General features: G+C 55.6%; 1 protein-coding gene and 1 long non-coding RNA gene across 2 annotated transcripts; one reads left to right on the forward strand and one right to left on the reverse strand.

Annotated features, from left to right (window-relative positions):
- Positions 1-1,059: 1,059 nt before the first annotated feature.
- LOC125104928 (uncharacterized) lies at positions 1,060-2,177 on the reverse strand. Its single transcript, XR_007128765.1, has 2 exons — positions 1,827-2,177; positions 1,060-1,335 (listed from the first exon to the last, which is right to left on the reverse strand). It is a non-coding gene; the product is annotated as an uncharacterized LOC125104928 (long non-coding RNA).
- Positions 2,178-3,892: 1,715 nt separating this feature from the next.
- Positions 3,893-7,128, forward strand: IRF2BPL (interferon regulatory factor 2 binding protein like). The gene has a single exon (XM_047737861.1). It carries the CDS (start codon positions 3,893-3,895, stop codon positions 6,239-6,241), a length of 2,349 nt encoding a protein of 782 aa, XP_047593817.1. The 3' UTR covers positions 6,242-7,128.
- The last annotated feature ends 2,058 nt before the right edge of the window (positions 7,129-9,186 follow it).

Here is a 9,186-nt window from a genome sequence, read left to right on the forward strand (position 1 = left end):
GTTTCCCCTGGAGCCTGGTTGAACCTCTGGTTTTGCTTGTCTCCCAGACCCCACTGCAAAGAAGAGTCTCTCCACCAGAAGCCCTCCGCTGAGTAGGCTGAGCACTCCCCACTTCCTTCCTTCCCATACTGTGGACACAGCACTGTCACATGGGATTCGCCTCCAGGGGAAAATCCACCTCCAAAACATTGGTTCTTGCCTTTCATGGTCCTTGACATCCCCAAACATGGGCCATCTCAGACAAGCAGTGAGGACAAAACTGATCACCATAAACGATGGTGATTCTTGGACGGGGTAGGGAATCAAGAGAGCTATGCTTTTTAAATTAAAGTATTATGAGACTGTAATGGAAGTTTGTTTAAATGCATGTTTATTTCTAACTCACTGTGTCTGAAGACACCCGGCATGTATGTGTATATATATATCCCTCCTTTAGTAACAGCGAAGACAGAGACAGACAGGGAGATGGAGACATATGTGCGCGCATACCAAACATAACACTGTGACATAGACTCCCAACGTGCTTTCTCTAGCAGCCTGGCTAGAGGGTTGGGAATAGGCTGCTGTTCCTCAGTATTTTTGGTTTAATAAAGGGATAGAATGAATAAATATTAATGTAAAGATATGGGTGAAGCAGCCTAGCCGAACCTAATGAGCCTGGAGCCATGGGCTGGTGGGGATGTCACTACATTTTCCAGCCCTGTGTTTTGACTCACTCCAGGGTGGCTGGGGTGTGGGGAGGGCTGAAGTTTGGAAGGGTGAGGCAATGCTGCAGAGCAGCTCTTTACAGAACGATCACTGCTGGGAGCTAGTCGGCCAGAGAAAGCTCATTATTGTTGGGGGGTGCATAGTGAGCTCACTTTTTTTGCAGGAACAGAAATCAGGCTGCTCTGAGATGAAAGAGGGGCTCCCCAGGGCTCTTCCTTCTCCCTATCCTTAAAACTCCCCTTCCCCTGCACCTAGAACCCCAGAATGAGTGGGAGAACCTTGTGCTGAGGAGTTGCTGGATGCTCCGGAGAACAGGCTCTGAAGGTCAAGGGTCAAAATAAAAAAGACTTCTTGTTTCTTCAACTGAACTTTATTACAATGAGTAGTTAACAGTAGTGATGAGAATAATGATCTTTATATTTTATACAATTTACAAAGGGCTGTCACATGTTAACTAGCAATAGTACCCACGTTAATAGCAATACTAATAATAACCAACACTTACTGCTGGATTCCTGGGGGCTGACAGACACAGTGCTCCAAACATGCCCGCCTGCTGTATTTGTTTTAGTCCGTGGTAGTGGAGGATCCAAAACTTCTGCATGTGTAAGAACTCACTGGCACAACCTGTTTGGAAAGGGAAGGATAAGGGTTGGTTCTGAACGTGTATTTGCATAGCACTTTACATGAGAGGGTATGTAACAGAAGAATGGGGGGACTGATGGAAATTTCGAGCACTACAAACCACCTTTGAGAACCTGAGCTAGTCACAGCTACTTCTCAAACCAGATTTACTGGATTCAGATCCCAGCTCCATCTCTAATGGCCGCGTGACCTTGGGCAAGTTATTTAACCTCTTAGAGTTCACGACAGAATCTACCTTGTAGATAATATTGAGAGTTTAATGATGATGCAAGAAAATTACCTAGCAGTGTCTGGCTCACAGCAACCTCAGTGAGTTACCTCCTATTATGACAAGAAACAAAATGAAATCTCAAACCATTCTAGTAAGTTGGGAGCTATGATCCCATTTCACGGATGGAAAAGAGAGAGTCCGTGAAAGAAAGTAACTACATCAATGTCACAAAGCCAGTAAGTGATAGAGAAGAAATTCCAACCTGGTCCGCCAAACTCCAGAACCTGAAATGCCATTCTATTGCTTCTCCTCCTCCAGCCTTGCCCAGGATTCTCTCAATTTTCAGGGTGGTTGGGGGAGCAGACCCAGTACATAGAAGAATCAGTTGAACTGCCGTCACTACAGCTATGACCAACATATCTGTTCCACAATAAGCAATGATGATGAGCAGTGGTTCCCTAACGTTAGAGAAAGTATGGCCTTGCTCAGCCTTCTGGGACACTGTGGAATGAAATCACAGCACGTGAGAATTTTTGAAAGCTGCCACCGTGCTTTACAAAGAGATAGCAATGTCATTAAATGCTGCCCCACCTTCTTTTATCAAACCCGGAAAAACCACTCACCTGTTCGGCCTCTCCAGGACCTTCCTCCTCCCTGCCCCCAACTACAGCTGTGCGCGCAGCCCGTAGACTGTTTTCCTTAAAGGCCTCCGGGTGCTCATAGCTTCTTTAGACATTCAGCCAAAATTTTTAGAGTGCGACTGGGGGGAGGAGTAGCTCACCCGGAATTCATTTAGCTCTGTCGTTGAAACTCAGGTTCCTATACCAGAGCACAAAAACAAATCGAAAAGGCAGTTTCTGGGCAATGGGAAACAGCTCATTTTGCAGGTGCTTTGGCATCAGTGGTAGCAATGAATGCAACATCCATATCGGGGGTGGGTGGGAGAGGTTTGATTACAGATGAAATGAGTAATACCCTATACGAGATTCGCAACGAAAATCTTGAAAGTGGACATTTAAATGCACTGCTCGGGGTGGAGTGGGGAGCGGGATCGGAAATGACGCTTGTGGTTTTTAAATGCGTTTTTACTTGGGAAAGCCGGGCGGGGAAAGGAAAGGTCATCGTCTGTTTAATTTCCACCCTCCCCTCCCCCCGCCCGGGCCAGGACGTCCAGCATTAGCTCGCCAGGCCTCAGCTGTTGTACACACTCCGCGAGGGGGGAGGGGAAGGCGGAGGCGCGGAGGCGGGGCCTACTGGGAGGAATCTGGGCGTCCTGCCGCGCATGCGCCTCTCCCGAGCAACAAGTGGGCTCCACAGACAGAGGAAGTGTAAAGGGGAGGGAGGGGGGAGAACTGGTGCAGAGCATGGCGGTGACGTCAGCGCTCCGCCCGGGCGGCATCCCGCGCGGCCAAGCCGGGGACAGCGCGAGCCGCAGCGCGAGCTGGAGCGCCGAGACGCGCCTCCGGAACGTAGAGTAACAATCACAACCCCACATTCCGGGCGAGTGCGAGCGGGAAGGGATGCGACCCGGGCCGAGGCGCCGCGCGAGCTCCCTGCAGCCAACGTGAGCGCCGCCAGCCGCGGCGGCCCGGGCGCCGGCCAGGCCTGGGGGCGGCGGGAGCCTGCGTGCGTGCGCTCCTCTCCTCTGCTCTCGTGCGTCCTGGAAGCAGTGGCCGCGGCGGCTCCCTCCGGCCGTGCAAACCCAGCCGCCGCCAGCGGAACGGCCGACGCTGCGGAGGGGAGAAGCTCCTCTCGGCTGCCACCCCCTCCCAACCCCCCGGCCCTCCGGGGAAGCGGCGACTTCAGCAAGATTGGACCCGGGCACCGGGTGGCACTGAACCCTCTAGCCTTCGCCCCAGGGAGCCTGGCGGGGAGAGGACGCAGCTCGTAGGGGGGCCCCCAGGGGAGAGGAAGAGACAGCCCCTTTCGAGCTTCCAAGCACCAGCCACTCCGGGGAGGGGGCCAAGAGCCAACGGCGGCCAGCACCCGGCACCCTCGCCCCCTCCCCTCGGGCCCGGAGCTTCCAGCCCGGGTCCGCGGCACCAGGAAGAAGGCGCCTGAGCTCCCCTCGCGACGACACAGCCGCAGTAGGAGGTGGGGGCGAGGAGCGGGCTGAACTCGTCCGCCGCCCCGGCAGTGGAGCCCCCGCGGAGAGGCGCTGCGCCGGCGGTGGAGACTCGCGCTCCCTCCAGCCCCTGGGGCAGAACTTTCTCGCCCCCCCTTCCTCCACCGCAGCCGGACTCCCTCCCCAGCCGGCCAGTCCTCCCGGAGGAGAAGGCGCCGCGGAGACAGCCTGGGCGGGGGCCTACCTTCCCCAGGGCCGGCATCATGTCGGCGGCGCAGGTGTCCTCGTCCCGGAGACAGTCTTGCTACCTGTGCGACCTGCCCCGCATGCCCTGGGCCATGATCTGGGACTTCTCGGAACCCGTATGCCGCGGTTGCGTCAACTACGAAGGCGCCGATCGCATCGAGTTCGTGATCGAGACGGCGCGCCAGCTGAAGCGGGCGCACGGCTGTTTTCAGGACGGCCGCTCCCCCGGGCCGCCGCCGCCCGTCGGGGTCAAGACGGTGGCCCTGTCGGCTAAGGAGGCGGCGGCTGCAGCAGCGGCGGCAGCCGCCGCCGCACAGCAGCAGCAGCAGCAACAGCAGCAGCAGCAGCAGCAGCAGCAACAGCAGCAGCAACAACAACAGCAGCAGCAACAGCAGCTCAACCACGTCGATGGTTCCAGCAAGCCTGCTGTGCTGGCGGCCCCGTCCGGCCTGGAGCGCTATGGCCTGAGCGCTGCAGCCGCCGCCGCCGCCGCCGCGGCCGCAGCGGTAGAGCAGCGCAGCCGCTTCGAGTACCCGCCACCGCCGGTGAGCTTGGGAAGCAGCAGCCACGCCGCGCGGCTGCCCAACGGCCTGGGGGGCCCCAATGGCTTCCCCAAGCCGACACCGGAGGAGGGACCCCCGGAGCTGAACCGGCAGAGCCCCAACTCCTCTTCAGCCGCGGCGTCGGTGGCGTCTCGGCGCGGGACGCATGGTGGGCTAGTGACGGGGCTGCCCAACCCGGGGGGTGGTGGAGGCCCCCAGCTCACGGTGCCCCCCAACCTGCTGCCGCAGACTCTACTTAACGGCCCGGCCAGTGCCGCCGTGCTGCCCCCACCGCCGCCCCACGGCCTGGGCAGTCGTGGGCCCCCGACGCCCGCGCCCCCAGGGGCGCCCGGGGGCCCCGCTTGTCTTGGGGGCGCTCCGGGCGTATCAGCTGCGTCGTCCTCGGCATCGTCTTCGACCTCGTCGTCGGTGGCGGAGGTGGCTGTGGGTGCTGGTGGCAAAAGGCCAGGCTCGGTCTCGAGCACAGACCAGGAGCGCGAGCTGAAGGAGAAGCAGCGGAACGCCGAGGCCCTGGCCGAGCTGAGCGAGAGCCTGCGCAACCGCGCGGAGGAGTGGGCCAACAAGCCCAAGATGGTCCGCGACACGCTGCTCACGCTGGCTGGCTGCACGCCCTACGAGGTGCGCTTCAAGAAGGACCACTCGCTGCTGGGCCGCGTCTTTGCCTTCGACGCTGTCTCCAAGCCCGGCATGGACTACGAGTTGAAGCTGTTTATTGAGTACCCCACGGGCTCAGGCAACGTGTACTCCAGCGCATCTGGTGTGGCCAAGCAGATGTACCAGGACTGTATGAAGGACTTCGGCCGGGGTCTCTCCTCCGGCTTCAAGTATCTGGAGTACGAGAAGAAGCACGGCTCTGGGGACTGGCGCCTGCTTGGAGACCTGCTGCCTGAGGCCGTGCGCTTCTTCAAGGAGGGCGTGCCCGGCGCCGACATGCTGCCCCAGCCCTACCTGGACGCCAGCTGCCCTATGCTGCCCACGGCGCTGGTGAGTCTAAGCCGCGCCCCCAGCGCGCCCCCGGGCACCGGGACCCTGCCGCCTGCCACCCCTTCGGGCAGAGGCACAGCCGCCAGTCTTCGCAAGAGGAAGGCGTCCCCCGAGCCCCCGGACTCCGCCGAGGGCGCCCTAAAACTGGGCGAGGAGCAGCAGAGGCAGCAGTGGATGGCGAACCAGAGCGAGGCCCTAAAGCTCACCATGTCGGCCGGGGGCTTTGCGGCTCCCGGGCATGCCGCGGGGGGTCCGCCCCCACCGCCTCCGCCCCTGGGACCCCACTCCAACCGGACCACCCCGCCCGAGTCAGCCCCTCAGAACGGGCCGTCCCCCATGGCCGCCCTCATGTCGGTGGCAGACACTCTGGGCACGGCGCACTCGCCCAAGGACGGCAGTTCCGTGCACTCCACCACTGCGTCCTCGAGGCGCAACAGCAGCAGCCCGGTGTCACCGGCCTCCGTGCCCGGGCAGCGCCGCTTGGCATCGCGGAACGGGGACCTGAATTTACAGGTGGCGCCCCCGCCGCCTAGCACCCACCCGGGCATGGACCAAGTGCATCCCCAAAACATTCCGGATTCCCCTATGGCCAACAGCGGGCCCCTCTGCTGTACCATTTGCCACGAACGTTTGGAGGACACGCATTTCGTTCAGTGCCCATCCGTCCCCAGCCACAAATTCTGTTTCCCTTGCTCTAGAGAGAGTATCAAGGCCCAAGGGGCCACCGGCGAGGTGTACTGCCCAGCGGAGAGAAATGCCCTCTGGTTGGGTCGAATGTACCTTGGGCCTTCATGCAGGGCGAAATCGCGACGATCTTAGCTGGAGATGTTAAAGTGAAAAGGAGAGAGACCCTTGAACCACAAGACCGCCACCTCCTCTGCCCCTGACCAGCTTTCTCTCCGATCCAGAGGGCCCCTCCCCCACCCCCAGCGACCCTCCCTCCCCTCACCCCCAAGATGTAGAATTGTGAATATAACAAACTGCAAAAGTTAGTCTTATGTATAGACATTATTTTCGTCGTATGTTTCTATATTTTGAAACAAAAGGTATGTAACTTCTTCATTTGAAGGATAAGCTGGTTTGTGTTAAGCAGTATAATATTGGTTGGGTCATTTGCATCATTTCGTTAGCATTTATTTGGTGGCAGAGTGTTTGCCTAGGTACAGAATTAATAGCCCTTAGCAACGACTGCTGCTGGTGTGTATTTTTGTAAATGTTATGCACTCTCTGAAAGGAAAAAAAAACACAAAAGAAAATGACTTTTTTTTTTTTTTTTTTTGCCAAGGCCAGTGTTGCTGCCTAAAAAAAAAAAAAAAAGATGCTATAAAATGGTGAAAGCTTCTTTCTAAACAGCCCCAAGAGTTGAAGTCTTCACTTTATTTTGTTCCATTTTGTTCTGTTTTGTTTTTTGTTTTTCTGTTTTGTTTGCAAAATGGTAAAGGGGGGGTGTTGGGGGGGCGGGGTGTTTTCTGTTGCAAGTTTGTGAGGGAAAATGTTTTGGTTTGTTTCTACTGACCTGAATGTGTTGGATCTTCACGTGTTGTTTTGTTTTTGCTTTATTGATGCACGGATGCTTTTGAACAGTAGAGCGAAATGCTAGACATGGGGAATCTGCTCTGTTTGTCCTTTATACATTTCTGTAGTTAACAGAACACTGTAATGTGCCTTGGAGCTTAGTAACTTGTAATAAATTCAATTGATATTAATTCTGCCCCGAGTCAGCAAGTGTGTTTTTCTAGAGCTAAGGCCACATAGTTCCAACATAGGGGACACCCTCCCTACCAACATAGAACACAAATGCTGGTGTCTCCACAAACCTTCTTCCGAGGAGGTGGCATCTGGGGGAGGCCCCATGCTGGGGGACTGCCCCTACCCACCCCCCAGTACCAGACTATTTACATTCACCTCTTGGGGGGGGGGGGGGGGGGGGGGGGTGGGACAGTTGCTGACTAAGCAATTTCTGTTTACTCTTCTGCATCTCTATTTTTCCAGTGAGCACCCCAGCTGCAAATGGCATTGTCGGGAACTTGCCCTGTGGCCTCAAGTGTGTGCTGATCCCCAGTGCAGCTGTGACTTGTGCAAGTGGGGGAAAAAAAAATAGGATGCTTCGTCTCTTAGATGTGGCAGAAATCACACTTAACACATATAAAGCAAAAATGCCACAGAGCTGGGAGCTGTCAGTGGAAGCAGGCGGGGTGTGGGCACCAGGGAAACAAATGCATGTACTGAGCCAGGAGAGTTGCCAGCAGCTTCCAGCTGATGCATTGGAAAAGCAGTGCCACCTCATTCATCACTCGTTTTTCTACCCTCCCTCCTTCATGATAAGTATTTCTAAAGGCAGAATGCTTCACTGGTCGGAAGATCATTGTGGGGAATGGGGCAAGAGAGAAAAAAGCCAAATCCAGTTTCCTGAGGCAAAGGTCACTTATGACACCAAATAAAACCATTCCCACTGGTGAAAAAATTCAAGTATTCATCTAATTAATCTTTCTGGCGGTGTTTGTACAGAAGGTACAGAGGTACAGAAGGGTAGGGGACCAGGACAGGAATGTCCTTTAGAGCTCTGAGCTCCCTTGGCTGAGACCAGACTGGAACTCTCCAGAGCTAGGGCAAGGCAAACAAACCTGGTATGGACCTTGTACTTTGTGGGAGGTGAATGGAACAGTAGAAAACAGGAGGGAGGTAGCAAAACAAAACACGTCTGAAATTCATTCCTGGTCACACCTGGACTCCCAGGAGGGGGGCATGCTGGGCCAGGTCAGCCCCCATCAAGGTGAGGAATAAGCGAGTAAGGCGAGAGACTTGGTGCCTCACCCTACTCCTATCAAAGAGGGTGCAGGGGCAGGAGGGTAGGGAGGTGGGTATGGGTGCAGGCATGTTTGGGGAAAAGCAAATCACTGGTTAGCCCAGAACACCGGTGTGGAGGTTGGGTAGGTGTTGGGACTCGCTGTTAATAACACCCTTTTAGTTTCTGTTCCTGATTAGCCACCCCCATCACTAAAATAGTGGAAACCATGATTGTGTGTGTGTGTGTGTGTGTGTGGTGTGTGTGTTAGGGAGTGGATAACTGGCAATTGATGGATCTGCAGCCTCTTAATCCTGGTACATGGGAGGTGGCTGTCTCACCTCTTTAAGAATCTCCCCACATATAAATAGATATGCGTGTCAGCTTCCTGCAAATGTGTCCGTGCATTTTCATCTGCCGCCAAGTGTTGTCTTGGTGCTTATGAGTCATGAAACCTATTTTCATCCTCAGGGGTAATTAACTGGGGGATGATAATGCATAGCAGACTGTAGGAAGAGTTAATTCTAAAACCCATCCTTGCCTGGCTACCAATCACGCATTTCACTTAAAGGTCTGGGTTGGCTTTTCTCATAAGCTCATTAATAAAAAACAAGCATGTTTCGCCTGGAAGATCCTGTAAGGTGCCCCCAACCCCCACTCCCAGCACACACACTCTTCAAATGGGTAAAGCTCAGCAGCCTGAGAATACAGCGAGTGTCACGGGTGTAATTTAACCACTATTGAATGAAGGAGCCGTGGGTGCCGCCACAGCACTGGACTGCGCATGTGCACTTCGATGTGTGGATTACCTGGCGGGATGCGGACCCTGCGAGTCCAGTTCAGTGGCTGCAAGTGGGAGTTGGTCGTTACCTGTCTCTGTGGGCACCGCCGCTGCTGGGGGCCTGCCACTGTGTCTTCATTGCTGGGGTGTTGTGCTCAGGAACTTTCAGGATTACAAGACCCTTGCTTTAGTGCACTT

This window comes from Lutra lutra, chromosome 7 (assembly GCF_902655055.1).
Source record: "Lutra lutra chromosome 7, mLutLut1.2, whole genome shotgun sequence".
Classification (NCBI taxonomy): Eukaryota; Metazoa; Chordata; class Mammalia; order Carnivora; family Mustelidae; genus Lutra; species Lutra lutra.

Excerpts from the sequence above, each read along its gene's own strand:
- IRF2BPL (XM_047737861.1), top strand. The coding sequence starts at position 3,893 with ATGTCGGCGGCGCAGGTGTCCTCGTCCCGGAGACAGTCTTGCTACCTG.